This window comes from Pygoscelis adeliae, unplaced genomic scaffold, assembly GCF_000699105.1.
Source record: "Pygoscelis adeliae isolate BGI_AS28 unplaced genomic scaffold, ASM69910v1 Scaffold297, whole genome shotgun sequence".
NCBI classification, from domain to species: domain Eukaryota; kingdom Metazoa; phylum Chordata; class Aves; order Sphenisciformes; family Spheniscidae; genus Pygoscelis; species Pygoscelis adeliae.
Genome location: NW_008825211.1, coordinates 591,087 through 607,511, shown reverse-complemented (window position 1 = coordinate 607,511; position 16,425 = coordinate 591,087). Strand labels below are relative to the sequence as shown.

The 16,425-nt window shown below is 42.5% G+C and overlaps 1 protein-coding gene across 1 annotated transcript in view; it reads right to left on the bottom strand.

The window, feature by feature from the left end:
- The window catches only part of C2CD3 (C2 calcium-dependent domain containing 3), a 51,394-nt gene that overhangs the window by 11,022 nt on the left and 23,947 nt on the right, over positions 1 to 16,425 (bottom strand). Inside the window, 9 exon segments of the mRNA XM_009329039.1 lie at positions 644 to 861; positions 1,844 to 2,020; positions 2,960 to 3,060; positions 3,803 to 4,008; positions 5,700 to 5,764; positions 7,283 to 7,421; positions 13,279 to 13,596; positions 14,480 to 15,100; positions 15,960 to 16,049. Of these exon segments, the coding sequence (XP_009327314.1) occupies positions 644 to 861; positions 1,844 to 2,020; positions 2,960 to 3,060; positions 3,803 to 4,008; positions 5,700 to 5,764; positions 7,283 to 7,421; positions 13,279 to 13,596; positions 14,480 to 15,100; positions 15,960 to 16,049 (1,935 nt within the window).

Here is a 16,425-nt window from a genome sequence, read left to right as displayed (position 1 = left end):
GCGGTTACAACGGAGCTGTTGGAAATGCCAGGCAGAGTGAAAAAATACACATCTGAAACAAGGTGTACAAAGAGATACGGTTTCCTTCCCTGTTGTGTCACACTCCATCCTTATTAAGGGTGTCATTCTGTGTCCAACAGCACTAACGGGAGGGAAAATTAATTGCACTGATGCCTCTAAAAGAGGAAATGTATTGAATGTGATAAACAGAAAAGAAGCTGCTAACTAAGAGCTTTGTCTTACCTATCCTAAAAGAGCCTTATTCTAGCTATTCGTCGTAGGGCATAAATTTCACCTGAAAACAGAGATAAGCCAATTCCTATTAGCAAAGAACCACAGACTCAGCTCAGTACCATTCTGTGGACTGTTTTTCTGCAAGACCTCCCTTCTTCTACTGAACAGGCATTGAAATTTAAGTAGAATTTAGGCTATCTTGAGAGGGCCTTAACTCCCAGCTGATCTTCCTTCTGAACATTTCACTATCATCACTGACAGGGGTTTGAAAGTCTCTCTGAAGCATTCTCCCAACGGACCAACACACACTCATTACCAGCACCAGGAACTGGTCCTGATTACGTTAAGAAATTTGAAGATACTTTAAGGCAGCTTCTGACAAAAAATTCCAAACCAAGTGACAACTTACCAGTGATTAGGCTGCTGACCTGAGACACCAACTGACTAGATTTTTCCAAAAGATGGCATCCGTTGGGATCCGCTTCTCTGCTCATCAAGCCCCGATGATCACTCTCCCGCTCCTCACGACTTGGTTTGGATGTGTTACCATAACTGAAGTCAGGAAAAGACCTGGTCAGCTTCTGACTGAAGTATCTTTGAACCTCATCCAGCTCACTCAAGTTTTTTCTGTAAGCAGTGGTAAGAAATTTGGTAAGAGGAAAAAAAGCCTGTGGCAGACTGGTTCTATTTGTATCATTCTAGTCAACAGCATGTAAATATGCAAATACAAGATTAAGGGTTATTACTGAAAAATAGATCAGTAGGTAAGTGTTGAGGTTGCTCTGTCTAAGCAAGAGGATGACACTCAAGAACAAATGCCGAATTAGCTATGAAACTTAGGCTGGAAGTTAAAAAAAAGAGCTAGATTTAAACTTACTTAATCAGAGGAGTTGGATTTGAGGTGACCTTCCAATAGAAGTCATAAAGCCAAGAGTATTAATCGACTTTATGACCGAGCTTGATAAAAATCTGAGGATTTCTACCTGCTTAAGATCTAAGGATTTTATGATATATTGCTTGTGGTAGCAGAGGAAGGAATGGAATGACTCCGAAAGTCTCTTTCAGTCCTATATTCCTACAGATAATAAATATTCTTCTCCTAAAATGCACACCTGATTTAAATCTAGAATCTAGTCAAAAGAAAAGTGCTTCTAGTAAGGAGAAAGGTATCATGTTGGGAAAGGATGTCCTGCTCCATGCACCATGAAAATGCTTACAGGCTTGTTCTTGTATCTGTGAAAACCAGCTCAGAGGACTATTGGCTTAATAGCGTGTGTTGCGTTATAGATGTACAAAGATGGATAAAACAAAGCATTCAATCCAGATTTGGAAACGCTGCTGTTGCTGTTTCCCTTCAGAGACTCACATCATTGCTAGAGCCTCAATCCTAAATGGAAAGTTGCCCCCCTGGTCCCTGCTTTTCCAATCTCATCTCATCCTGCTGTAAATTACACTGATTTGGTATAAAATCAGTGATGATACCTCTGATACCTCTTAATCAGTTACTGCATATTTTAATTTCCTTTAAAATCGGATGCAAGAATTCTTCATTTTCAAGCTTTGCTTTGCAAACCTAAGGCTCTGAATTACCTTGTTGGCTCTGCTTTACCTGAGAGCAGTTAGAAGAGAAGCGCGTGATGACAGCGATAATGAGTCCATCTTTGCCGCCCGGTGCGCGTTCCCGTCTGCTTGCTGCAGGGATTCATGAAATCTGCGCACGTTCTGCATATGCTCTTCATGACGAGGCGCGTGTGTTCCGGGGGGACTAATTCTGCTAGAAACAGGCCTACGTTTAACAAGAGAAATCAGTTTGAAATCCCTAATCGCGAAAAGTCTGCAAACTAAGAATATCTAACGTCTTTAAATGCATTAAAGAGCCACCGATGGATGAAACTAGCTCTTTCAAACGTCATCAAGAACGGCATTTACTGTTTCAGATTTACACTAAAATAAAGTAAACTGCAACTACCCTCTCCGCGCTGGTTAATAGTGTGGCTGATAGGGAATTTGCAATGTCTGCTGGGAGCTGCCAAGCCAGCCGTTCAGACCAAATAACGGTGACCCACGGTCCCTCTAAACTTCAAAGACACATACAGGAAAAGCATCATCTCCTATGTACGCTAAATAAAGAAACCATGAATTAAACCGCTCTCTCACACGTTGCTAGTTAAATATATAAACATCGGTGCTTGTTTTAAGGGACAGAAAGCAGGAATTGCTGCAGGATATCTGACAATCCTAGTCCTGGAATGTGCAGTATTACAGCATTTCACCAGCTGTCATCCACCGGCCATGGACAGGAGTTATGGCAAAATAAAGGGGATATATCAGCAATACTCTATTCTAACTTACGCTTATTATCCTTATTAAAAATAAAACCAAATACAAACTCAACCCTTATTCTTATAAAGGCCTGGAAGAAGTATCTGCCAGTTTTAGCAATGGCATAGTGCTAATGTAGAAGGGTGTAAATGAAACAAATCAGGAAACATCAGTGAGAAGAAAAAGAACATCTGGGTTTTGTAGAAAGGTACCTGCCTCAGGATTTCTATCTCCTGGGCCACCCTCTCACTGGTAAAGGGAATTTGGTATAATCTTTAAGTCCAAAACCAGGGAAAGACCTTTGACAGGGCTTGTTATTTTTTCAGTAGAGTCAATAGCCTTCAGATAGGTAGATTTCCGAGCCCTGAAAACGATCAAAATGACTGACAGCCAGCTGACTTACTGCTCTCGAGTAGGAACACTGACTTCCTTTGACAAGGTATTCAGCACCTGCTTGGAAAAGCTTGTAGCGTTACTGGGAAATGTTGGAAAGCTGGGCTTCACCTAGAAAAAAGAGGAACGCTGCACATGAACCTTCCACAGCAAGAAAATAGAGAAATTGAAGTAGTATCTTGCTGAGCTAACAAACAAAAACTTAAGTTTTCTAAATAGCTTTAAATTTTCAAAGGATTTTCCAGCACTGAGCCAAAGTACCATTTCACAACACTCTTATTTCAGAAACATTTGTTAATTCCCCCCACATCACCGAGAGTAAACTGATGGAAAGTAGGGTATAGGAGCTCCATTACACGTGTATATCACACCCCAGTGTAACTGGAAAGTCTAGAGAATAAAAAAGACACAAGAAATGGCAAATCTTCCAGAAAAACAGATTTCAGCCAAATTAGAAATTTCCTAACCACCGAAAGGCTGAATTTACAGTATGGTCTTGGGCATCAGCTGCCACCCAAAGCAACAAACGGAACAGTGCCAGGCATCCAAACCCACAGAATATTCTCCTAACAATAAAAACCCCGACGTCCAGAGAGAAACCACAGAGTGATGGAGGCCACTGGAGATGTTCATGACCTAGGTTTGAATGAGCGCTCTAACTAGTGTTGGCCTGCAGCTACCATGGAAACACACAGCAGAATGCTTAAACAAGGAATTAAGTGTTCCTGATATATCTACACAGACTGATCTACTACAGTACTGTGAATTTCCTATGTTTGCTCATTACTTCAGTCAGTGCTGATTATTAGGAATCTAATCAGATACGCACAGGGGAGGAAACTGAAGTACGTACTGAAGAACTTGGTGGCTGGGTCCGGATCCTTGCCTGCCTTTCTTCTTTGAGATTATTTATGTTTTGAAGAGGGGAAACTGCTACTTTGATCTGCCCTCGGCACTGTCCACTGAAGTCTGTAATATTGTACCACCCGCACACGAGCTGGAAGCCAGAAAGAAGAGGAGAAAGGTCCACTGATGCAAATCCTATCACTCGCTCAGTCTCTGGGGAAGAATAATATAAAGCACATATTAGTTTAAACTGCACGTAAATGTAACATTTTCAGGAATGCTAAAAATCAGTCAGTTGCACAGTCCTTGAAATGTGTCTAGACTTTACAGGAAAGACATCTTACAAAACTGAAAAAATGGTTTAAAAGCTGACAGCTCTCATGAGGTAAAGAGCAAGCAAAGAGTGGAACAAAAAAAGCGGAGGAAATAGAAAATAGAGTTTAAGACAGCAAAAACGAGACAGATTTTCGTTGTTAACATGCTTCAAACTAAGAGACCTATGGTGTCTGACTGAAAAGCAGGAAAAATTGTTTCAAGCAATTAAACCAGCTTCCTCCCTGCGGATTTGCCAAAATAGCTGTCGCTATTGCAGCTGTTGATAACCTGAACACCTGCACTGGTAATAATTCACTGCAGAACGAGGGCCTTGCTGCAGGTGTAAGAAAGGACACGAAGGTTACGTACCCGATGCAATACTTAATCAGAAGAACTAATTAAACCAGGGTTGTAATAAAGGGAAAAATATTCAGCTTGAAAATGGGCTAGAAATAAGAGACAGTCAGAGACCTGAAAAAATGAACCTGGAGGCCAATCCAGGAACCTCAGCAAACGCATTCTGCCTCCAGAATTGCATTCTCACTTCAGAAACACGTGTTTCTTCCCTTTTCACTTTGCCAAAACTTTCAAAAACGCTGATTTGTCATGACACTGTTGCATTTTTTGTGCAACATTTTGTCTTTTCTGTCTTGCAAATTTATCTGAAGTACAGAACAAACAATCCTATCCAAGAAGAGGATATTATCTGCATTACCTTAGCAGTTACGTTCAGCTAAAAATGTGCCTGCAGAGAGAATGAAAGACCAGGGCAGGGAGAGGGATTGGCAGGAGAATCAATGTGTACACACGGTACTCTATAATACATGGAAAGGCTGAGTTACACAGGAAGTTTATTTTTGAAGCAAGAAATCAGTCAGCTGAACTTTAATATGTAAAAGGAAAGAAAAAACCCCAGTATTTTCAAGATCATATCTTAGCAGTTTGAATTGAAGAAGTAGGGCTGTCTTCCCAACAACACACACACAGATTTTTGCGCTTGCTTGGTACCCATTAAATATTGGAGGATCTGGGCTGTCAACAAAACAAGCAAACACCAGTTTGAACTATTAGCAGTATCTTTTATCATTTAACAATAAACAGCAGGTTCAGTAAAAATGCTTACAAAAACCTTTTATGTTGTTAGGTTTGAAACCCAAGGCCTTCAACACCCCCAGTGAATGCTGAGGCTGGATACAGGAGCAATTGTTAAAATATATCCATGCCACTATAAAAGTATTTGATTACAACTGGCTGGCCACACTTCAACCAACTGCAGAGACAACAAACAGCATATGAAAGACACAGTAAAGAATTGCCTTCACTGGGAAAATCCTACCTCTAAAATACTGTCAGATTAAAAATGGAACCAAACCCTGCCAGATGATTAATGGGGAAAAGAAGGATGATGAGGGGCAGGAAATAACGGGTATTTATCTCTAGCATTCCTCTAGTGCAAGGTAAGAAATGTCTTTACAATTCTACTCTCCAATTTACTTAATAGAATTTTCTTTACTTGTATTAAATACAAGCCACCCAAGGAAAGGTAGGCAGAAAAGACACTCCTCTCAATACCACACTACAAACTTCACCTGCTTTATGCCACACTTTGAAGACCAAGGTTTGCTGTGGATCCAGCAGAAGTTCTTTGGATAATCTGTTAAGAACAAAATCATAATTTGTTATGCAAAGTGGGAAAAAAGAGCAACAGCAGTAAAATGCTTCTGAAGATTCAATGTCCTTGTATCTATCCAGACAATTTTCCTTCTGGAATGATGGGGGGGGGAACACAACAAAACCCGAAATCATTGAGCCCTCAAAAGCATAACTATCTTTACATGCTTTCGGCTTTTGCTTATTCAAGAAGTATTTCTCTCTCCTCGCTCTTGTTGTAAATTTAAGATAGGACAATAAAACCATGAGGAAACAGAAATACAGTTTTTCTCATGACTCAGTAACACAGTGACAGCAAAGCACTGGGGTTATGGTTGAAAGCTGTAATATTTGAAGTTGATTTCTGGAAAAAACCACCCTGAAAACTGAAGTGTCAAATATAGAACAGTTTTTAAGTTGCTTGAAGCAACTCAGATATGACTCTGAGCATAAGCAACCTCTGAAACAAAACTTTTAAACTTCAGCTATCCGTCTTTCAATGGTTTCGTCTTCATATTACAAATCCCCTAAAGTCAAAAACCCATCTCAGCAGTCTGGCAGAAAAGCCCAGTCCTGTGCAGGCACTGGTACATATATATTTGCATGCGTTTTGTGATGGACAAAATAAATTCAGTATGCTTTCTTGTTGCCTGTAACAGACTTGTTCCGCCTAGTTTAGAAAACGCTTTTGGCTACTGCTTTGGAATTAATTTAAAATCTGGTATAGAAATACTGGGGAAACCACAAGACTGCAAACACAGGTTTATTACTAAATATTACAAGGTACAACTTGATCTGCTGAGGTTCCTTGGAGCGGTCAATTCATCTGCTTTAATTTAGGCTCAGATATCTAAGTCCGAGCTACGTTCCCTACGCTATTTTGGCAGTCACTGGAGAGAAAGAGACATCCTTAGGGAACTTTGTCCTAAGTTGGGTCTCTAACACAGGTCAAGTGACTCACCGCCTGGAGGTGCCTGCGTCTCTCCAGTGACTGCAGAGGAAGCCGAGGCTGAACAGCTCTGAGTCAGAAACCTAACTTCCAGATATATAAAGTTTCAGTAGGTGAATCCAAACTTAGAGCTCTGGTCCTGAACCAGGGCATAATTTCTAAGCATGAAACAAAGTAAAACATACAGAAAAAGCCAATAAATTGCATCAAGTCTTACTTAACCTTGCCAAGGGTCCTTTAGCAATTAGCAGCCCCTTCCTCTAGATGGGGAAACGACAGATGAGTGGAAATAGACTGACTAGCCCAAGGTCTTAAGCCAAAATACAATGCAGCCACGGTTCCGCGCACGTCAAACTGCTCTTTCTGATGTCAGCTTTAAGACCGAGCCTCCTCAAACAACTTTTCTCCCAATGTGAGCACGTGGCAATCATAAAACATGGAAACAAGTGTTTTTAGCTGTGAGTACAGGCCCTGTAAGCAGAAAAGCACACTCCCCAAAACTGGATATGTCCTTTTCACACCTAGCCTGGCTGTCAGATCCAAAGCGTGTCTGTGCGAGTCCACGCCGCTTACCTTGCTTGTTGCTGAAAGTCCCAGACCGGTGAGTCTGTATTTTCTATTACTGAAGTGGTTATTGGAGCATCTGCACCAGCAACAGCAAATGATACACAGCTACTGGGTGCTGCTACTTCACGTTCTGTCAAAGGACTCCCTAAAATTATACAGAATTAAATGCAGATTTGTTATTAATAATTTAAAAAAAAATCTAAAGGCAGTTCAGCAATTAAAAACAGGTAATTAACAAAGAAATCCACCATCTAGGAAATACTCTTTTTCATTGGCGGAGCTGAAAACACTTTATATTTACAATGGGAGCAAATATTACATGAACCTTTTACAGAACAGAAACTGGAATATTCAAGGGAGAAACGGAAAAACCATTTGCCCAAGATCATCTGAGAAGTCGGAGACAAAGCTAGGAATAAAACCCAGGTCCCCAGGACCCTGTTCCAAGTGCTTGATCTACCCTCCATGCTGGACCACAGAGTGTGGCAATCCTAGCCGCAAACATAGAAAATACCCAGCGTTACAGAAGACAGCCTGACTGAACAGCTGGATTGCCGAGAGGAAGCTCACTTGCGTTGACTGAATAAGGAAATGCACAATCGGTGTTAACGATAGCCAAGGATTAATAAACTTTTTTATAGCCTCTATTAGTTCACTGCAGAAAGACTGAAATAGTTAGAGAAACTTAACGTCCCTGCAAGGTAGAAACAAGCACCACTCTCATCTGTTAGGAAGATTTAAATACAGAGGAAAAAGCACTATATATGATTTTATTTCAAATTCTTGCTGGCTTCCCTCCCAACTTTTCCCACCGCCCTTCACACCCATTGCAGAAGTGGGAGTTTGTGTTACAGATCAACTGCCACAGTTCCCTGTATTTTCCCATGGTACACGCTTTGAGCAGGGATAGAGCACATGGAAGGTAAAATACCGGTCACTAGTAAATGCACGTGTGCTCCCACCAGCCCTGCTACTGCACCAGCAGGAAATTTGAGAGAAGAAAGTCTAGTGTAGATGAGGCCGTAACATTTTGGCCAGAATATCAAAGTTTATATCAGAGTTAGGGAGGGAAAAATCAATTGCCGATCCCTAGTCCAGGGATCTATACACGGGGCAGCAGGCAGGCTGTGCTGAAACTGTTTTTAAGTAGCTTCAGGAAGTACCATTTTTAATCTATGCACAAACTAGACCTTTGTGATTGCCAAGCTAAGCAACGAGGATGGATTCACTCTGCAACGCGCCAGTGAAACCTTTACAAGACTCCTTGCGTAAACACAGTTCAGGGCTGGAACTATGAGCATTTTCTCCCTCATTCATCCTGAAATAACGTGGGAAGAGGTTTGTGAGAAAACAGATAACGGATTAATGAGTCTGACTTAATTGGGTATGTTTGCACTTAAGAGGCAGATAGTTTATCATCAGAGGAACGCAAGGTCAAATTAAGGGATGGAGCTAGATGTTCCCCAGATGCTGCTGGGTATTATGGATTAGAGATTCTTGAATGAAAGCTGCAGAAATTGTACAAGCACTTGCACTGAATTATAGCCCAAAAAGGAGGAGAGATGCTTAGGGCCTCTCCCCTTCTGTATGTGACCCTTCCTCCAGGCTTGGAACCTTTTAGTCATGTTCACATTAGCGAGATTAATTTGCTGCAGTGTATCATGGCTTGTAAAGCGTAGTAGCATTTTACTGCTTACAGAGCTTGTTCAGATGGTGAATTTGTAGCCGGCAAAATCTGTTAGGAGAAATGGACATAGCCAAGGGGAAACAAGATCAGACTTTGCAACCAGCTATCACTCAGTTATTACAGACTGTTTCCTCCTTTCTGCTTTCCAAGGACTCAGCGTGTGGCTTTGGACTTTTCCAAGACCTTGCTGGCCAGAACGATCAAAACTGACGAGTATGAATCTGATTTAACTAAAAAGAATTCTTTTTTCTCCTGAAGACTGATTCTCTGTGAAAATATGATCAAATGTGACTGATTTATAGTAGCTTACTAAGTTACTGCTCATTTCTGCCTTGACCATGAGGATTTGCTTGAGAACGATTTTTTTTTTTTTTTAACAATATCCACAATGACTTCAGTTAAAACATGCCGCACAAAACTCTTTGCAGTTTGCTAAGACTGTAGATATGACAATTCAAACACAGACGTGGGCAACGTGAGCTCAGCTTAGAGAAAAGAGCAAGACCTGTCCAGACTAGCTCACCATCTCCTGCATGTAAAGCAGACCTAATCTTTGTAGTCAAAGGCAAAACCAGCATTTCTCAAGTGTTAGCTTGCTTTTCTTCTAGGAAAAGAAAAGCCTATAATAGAAAGAATTGTTGGGTCTAATAAGAAAGCTCAGCCATAATCTTACAGAGTCTTACAGAGCCTGATTTAGCCTAGCAACTCCCAATGCCTGAACTTTGCAAAGAAGTTACACTTAGAAATATTAGTTTCATTCTGCTTTATAAAAGCAGTATTTGAAGGATGAGGTGAGAGAAGGAACTGAGATGTGTGACCTGATGGTTCAAGTTCAGGAAATGGGTGGTAAAACACAAAAGCTTTAAGCCTAGGGCACCTCCTGCATGACACGGTCCGGACTGGCAGCATTAACGTGCCGACGGCTACCACACGGCTGAAGGGTTGCTGGAAATATGTTCTTTACATTATTCTGAAAGGACAGTTGTCCATACGACAAAAGTGTCTGTGAGGAGCATCCTGGCAGAGAAGCCAGGAGTGGGAAGGGAAACTCCTTCCCTTTTGCTAGGGATGATCTTCCACTGATAAATACACGGACCTACATCCCAGCGAGGTCCACGGAGAAGCTTGCACTCCTACGCTTCTGTTTTGTAGCTTCTCTGTGGGGAGAGAATCATAGGCGCCGTGCCTGCCAATCCAGCAGCCGTTCGCTAGTAGTGAAGCTTTAACTTTAAAAAAGACCACCACAGATAGAAGAAAATGAGCTGACATCTGTTCCCTGGGGACGCAAGAACTGTACAGGAAAAGACGAAAAACATGGCAGGGAGAGGTTAGCAACTGCAGATTTAAGTGACTTCAGTCCTTAAAAGATGCATGGAGAATTCTGTTCTAATATTGTTCGAAACAGCGCTCAAAACAGTTAGAACTAAGGTAGAGAAAAGACTTGTTGAACTTTTGCATTTTCTAGAACTTCTGCATTTTTATAGAATTAATTTCATTCCTTTCCAACGTTGTGAAATTTAGGCTATTTCTTTTCTTTATATTATTTGGAAGATGAAGAAAAAGGAAACAGGAAAATTGACTTTAGACCACAAGAAATATGAAGAGGCTTGGGGAAACATTTTGTATCTTCACTCAGTTTCTGAAAACTGTGTATCTTAAGTAATTCTTCCAAAACTGCAGGCAGTTTATCATACATAACACACTGGATTGGAAATGTATTCCAGCCTTCTTATCTGTAACACAATAGCGAAATTGTTATCACGAAGAATCAAAATTCTCCTTGAAACCAGCTTATATAGCATTTGCTTCAGCGTATCAGTTGCCTCTCAGTTCGTTACTTCTAAAAATCCCCTAAAATGGTAAGTTGTTTGAAGATGGAAATATTGCAATAGTGTACACCATCACAAGAAACCTCCTTTATCCCATCAAAAACTTTGCAGTAGCAAACAATGTTGCATCAGGTTTCCAAAGACTATGAATTCCAGAAGATTACAGAATCATTACAAAAAAGCCATCTCTGGGGCTCAGTATGTAGCCATGATTTAAGTGTAAGTAATTCTGCTTATATTTGACTCTTTTAGTTGTGTTATCAAACCACAAAATGCTGAGTGTTCCCTTCTGGCATGTCACCTGGACTGTGAACAGTTGATCTTAACAGAGGCGTTTCCAGTAAACCCACCTCGGGCCAGATCCTTATTCCTATTTGTATTTAGGTAGCGTGCAATGGGCCAAACAAGATCAGATCACTCCAAGTGCCGAGCAAACACAAAGTGATCAAGTAATCGGATTCATGAGAGGCTGGTCCTGCTTGACCAACCTGATCTCCTTCTATGACCAGGTGACCCGCCTAGTGGACAAGGGAAAGGCTGTGGATGTGGTCTACCTGGACTTCAGTAAGGCCTTTGACACCGTCTCCCACAGCATTCTCCTGGAGAAGCTGGCGGCTCACGGCTTAGACAGGTGGACTCTGCGCTGGGTCAAAAACTGGCTGGACGGCCGGGCCCAGAGAGTTGTGGTGAATGGAGTTCAATCCAGTTGGCGGCCGGTCACGAGCGGTGTTCCCCAGGGCTCAGTTTTGGGGCCGGTCTTGTTCAATACCTTTATCAATGATCTGGACGAGGGGATCGAGTACACCCTCAGTCAGTTTGCAGACGACCCCAAGTTGGGCGGGAGTGTTGATCTGCTCGAGGGCAGGAAGGCTCTGCAGAGGGACCTGGACAGGCTGGATCGATGGGCCCAGGCCAACTGTATGAGATTCAACAAGGCCAAGTGCCGGGTCCTGCACTTCGGCCACAACAACCCCATGCAGCGCTACAGGCTTGGGGAAGAGGGGCTGGAAAGCTGCCTGGCGGAAAAGGACCTGGGGGTGCTGGTCGACAGCCGGCTGAACATGAGCCGGCAGTGTGCCCAGGCGGCCAAGAAGGCCAACGGCATCCTGGCCTGTATCAGAAATGGTGTGGCCAGCAGGAGCAGGGCAGTGATCGTGCCCCTGTACTCGGCACTGGTGAGGCCGCACCTCGAATACTGTGTTAAGTTTTGGGCCCCTCACTCCAAGAAGGACGTCGAGGGGCTGGAGCGTGTCCAGAGAAGGGCAACGAGGCTGGTGAGGGGTCTGGAGAACAAGTCTGCTGAGGAGCGGCTGAGGGAGCTGGGGTTGTTCAGCCTGGAGAAAAGGAGGCTGAGGGGAGACCTCATGGCTCTCTACAACCACCTGAAAGGAGGTTGTAGCGAGGTGGGGTCGGTCTCTTCTCCCAAGTGACAAGTGATAGGACGAGAGGAAATGGCCTCAAGTTGCGCCAGGGGAGGTTTAGATTGGACACGAGGAAAAATGTCTTTACTGAAAGAGTGGTTAAACCTTGGAACAGGCTGCCCAGGGGAGTGGTGGAGTCCCCATCCCTGGAGGTATTTAAAAGACGTGTAGCTGAGGCGCTGAGGGACATGGTTTAGTGGGCCTGGGGGTGTTGGGTTGACGGTTGGACTCGATTATCTTAGAGGTCTTTTCCAACCTTAATGATTCTATGATTCTATGCAGTGCTAGAGGTGCCCAAGGTGAAGGGTAGAGCACCTGATGCGTTTTAAAGGGTTTAACTCATCTTTAACAAAGAGATTCATTTACAGGCTGCAACTTGAGGGAAAAAGAAAAGGCTCCAAAAACCTGCAAATCACCAAGTGTGTTATACTGCTGCACATCAAGAACCAAACATCACCTGCTAGGAAGGAGTATTTTAATACGCTTAGCATCAATTTAAAAGCAAAGAGCGATTCTTTGGTGACCCTCACCATAGTGACTAGCCACCGAACTGTAATGCCCACTCTACAGAGCAGGAAGCAGCGTGTCAAGCCTGGGTGAGCTCAGATTGCTCTGCCTTTACATTGCCCTTCCTCACCGCTGCGCCTGGCAGTCTCCAGATATCATGAGTAAGCCAGCTTTACAAATTGATTATATGCTAAAAATGCAAATTTGCAAGAGTCTTTGAGATATGAGCGTCTTGGGGTTAAGTTATTCAGAGAGTGCTTAACTCAGAATTTATCTGTCATCTGTAACGTGAACATTATATTATTTATGTTTTGGATTTTATTAATAGAGATAGGCTGAACAGTTTAACCTCCTGCTTCCCCTGTACTTACACAATGATGTAATGCTCTCAGGGTTGCAACACTACAAGGGCAAGCTCAAACCCCATCACATCCATTCGCTGTGCCAGAGTAAGTTTGAGGATTTGTTTTTAAATTGCTCCACGCAGTACCTGTTATGAACAGATCCCAGGGAAAAAAAGAAAAAGAAAGGAAAAAAAGGTGGTGGTGGTGGTGTTACCTTTTAAACTTAGATGCATTGCTCTTTCCACAAGGATATTGACAGCAACTGTGTTTTCCAGAAACATTACGTCTTCTTCTTGTGGTTTGCCACTGGTGATTTCTGAACTTAATATATCCAGTTTCTGACTCGGATTTTCAGAGACCTGTTGGCTCAGATCAGGTGCTTTCTCTGTGCCTTCATCTTCACTGTTGCTGTATTCCTCAGCACAGTGAAGTCTGCTGGGCAGAGCAGCAGAAGTGGAAGAAAGAACGATGTGAACACGTACAGCAGCTCCTGCTAGGTTTGCAGCATTGCATCTGAACAATGGATAAACCCCTGTAAGAGAATTCACAAACAACCAGCTAAACAAGCCAAAGAAAAACTAGGATCTTGGAAAAATGCTGGTACAGTTCATTACAATAAAGATTTCGCATCAGAATCAGAATTAGTTTTGTTTTTCAATGTAATTTCTATGCAAGGTGCCACGCAGTGCACTGTTAGAAACATCAGCTTGTAAAGGTTAAAAACAGGTGACCAATCCCCCAAATTGGGTACACCTTCATTTTCCCACTGGCAGCTCGGATTACTATTTTAAAGCACATCAACTTCCTGAGAGCCCTGGGAATAGTGCCTCTGCATAATTTTATGCACATATGTGGAAAATACAATACATATGCTGCATAAAATTTTGTTTTAACTCTTGTTCCTTCTCCCCTCCCCGAGCACACTCCAAAGAAGAGCCAATACCCTGTCCACAAATCCGCCTGCAAGCTGGTGGCTGACGGAAACCACGTAGATGACAGAAGCCGAAGTAACCGAACGAAGCAGAAGTTTCCATGACCTTCTTGGTGCCTGGTCTGCTCTGACTGCAGGCATTCAGCCTCCTTGAGAGACATTATTCTTACTCGTTCTCACTCTATTACGACACCAAATCCGTAATTCTGAAGAATCATTCTTCATCAATCCACGTAGGCTAATTGCTCTCCCTATTACTGATCATTACTGCCAATTTTTCGCCCATTTAAACTTGCTAAGTTTTGAATTCAGAGAAGCAAGCATTTTAACCTTGTTCATCTTCAGTGAAAGGAGGAGTTGAGTGCGTGTTGCATACAGCACAAAACAAAGCTGTAAATATTTTGCTTAAAGTGACTAGAGAAGTAACCAAACTAAAACATCAATAAAGAGGAACGAAACATGGCAATGTTCTTTAGGAACTTACCACTAACACTTAGTGCTGTCCTTGACCTCTCTGCTAATGCTGCGAGGTCGACATAGGCAGATCCAATAAGACGATCTGTATCAAGTGGTCTTTCCACATCATTTGCTTTACCATATGCCCACCACACCTGGATTTCTAATTTCTCCTCTCTGAAGAACCAAAGCAGTCCTTGGCTCCTTCTGAGAGTCACCTTGTTTGGTTTCTTAAAGTTCACTGTAACGTTCCTTGTGTCGTCACTCAATTTTGGCCTCCGAAGCAAAGTCCACGTGGCTTCCTGATTATATAGCTTATACCTGAGGTAGCAATAAGTGCTTTTATTTAGGTGCGTCTGGCCTGCAAACAGCACACAGTGGACTGGCAGCCATACTCTTGGAGTTGAGATGGTCACAGTCGCTGGATTGGCACTCTGCTCCCATTCGTCGCTATCATCCACGCTGTCTTCATGGCTCTCCTCGCTGTTCCATCCCAAGAGCTTAGCAGCCTCCAAAACACGCTCTCTGTCATCCTGATGAGCAAAGGTAACAGAAACTTCCAGTCCTCCCACAACGGCCTGCATGACGTTTGTGCAGTGTGAAGGCATTAAATCTTCAGATAAGGTAACTGGGTACCAGCCTGTAATACCTTCAGGAGAAAAGATCATAATTAGACTTATCCTACCTTTTAAAAACATCAGTGAAGAATTTTCCGTTCTCTGGTCATTAGTCAAGGAGCAGTACTTGAAGTGTTTATTTCTTATGAAAGTTTGGAATTTGTCAAATGATTTCTAACCTGACAAAGCAGCAAATTTTTAGACCTCAGAAAACCTCACCGGTAGTTCTGATCCCAAAGGCATTTTACTTTCCATTTCATTAATGACACTCATTTTACAACAAATCTATATCCCATGAATCTCCAATTATAAAATTAGGCATTCTCAGATTTTTCTCCTCTTCCCATCAGAAATAAACCCAAAACTTCATGTTGGAGAAAACTAGCACTATACTGAGATTAAAGCAGAAATAACCAAGATGATAATGAAAACATTATTGTTACAAGACATTATCATCACAAACTAACACTAGATAGAGGAGATAGTTTACATTTAGTTTAAAAAAAGTTAATCCAACTCCTTTCTAACCTATCTAAGCCTTTGTTTCCAGCTTTGACATCTCAAAAGCAATCATCGGTCCTCCACTGAACACTACTATTCTTGGACTTTCCATCTTAAGGTAGAAAATAAATGGCACTGAATAAAATACTAAGGACCTTAATATTCATTCAGCTACTATACATCCTACGCCCTGAAAACCGACCTTCAAACCACAGGTTTATATGAGTTTTCTAACACAGGATTTTTCATGAAGGCATGTGCCACATCTGAGAGAACTTTGGTGTAAAGACCAAACCAAACCAAACCCCCCAAAAATGGGAATGAAAATTGTTTTAAGCAATTACTATAGCATTTACCCAGAATGTCAGCAGCGTAATGCTGCTGTATTACCTGATCTTCTTCTCAGCAAGTCTCTGGTTGGAATTGCGACTGTCCCAAGAAGATAATCTCTTGATGTCCGAGCTGCCAATGTCTCAGTGGCTGGAAAATAAATCATTTTGCAAATACACCAAACTGGAACGCAAGATTTAAAAGTGATTCAGACAGTATCTCCTTTGAAAGAAAGCTGTATTGCCTCAACAGCAACATCAAGTTGGGCAGGAGTGTTGATCTGCTCAAGGGTAGGAAGGCTCTACAGAGGGGCCAAGGACAATTGTATGAGGTTCAACACGGCTCAGTGCCATGTCACAACAACCCCACGCAGCGCTACAGGCTGGGGGAAGAGGGGCTGGAAAGCTGCCTGGTGGAAAAGGACCTGGGGGTGCGGGTCGACAGCCGGCTGAACATGAGCCGGCAGTGTGCCCAGGCGGCCAAGAAGGCCAACGGCATCCTGGCCTGTATCAGAAATGGTGTGGCC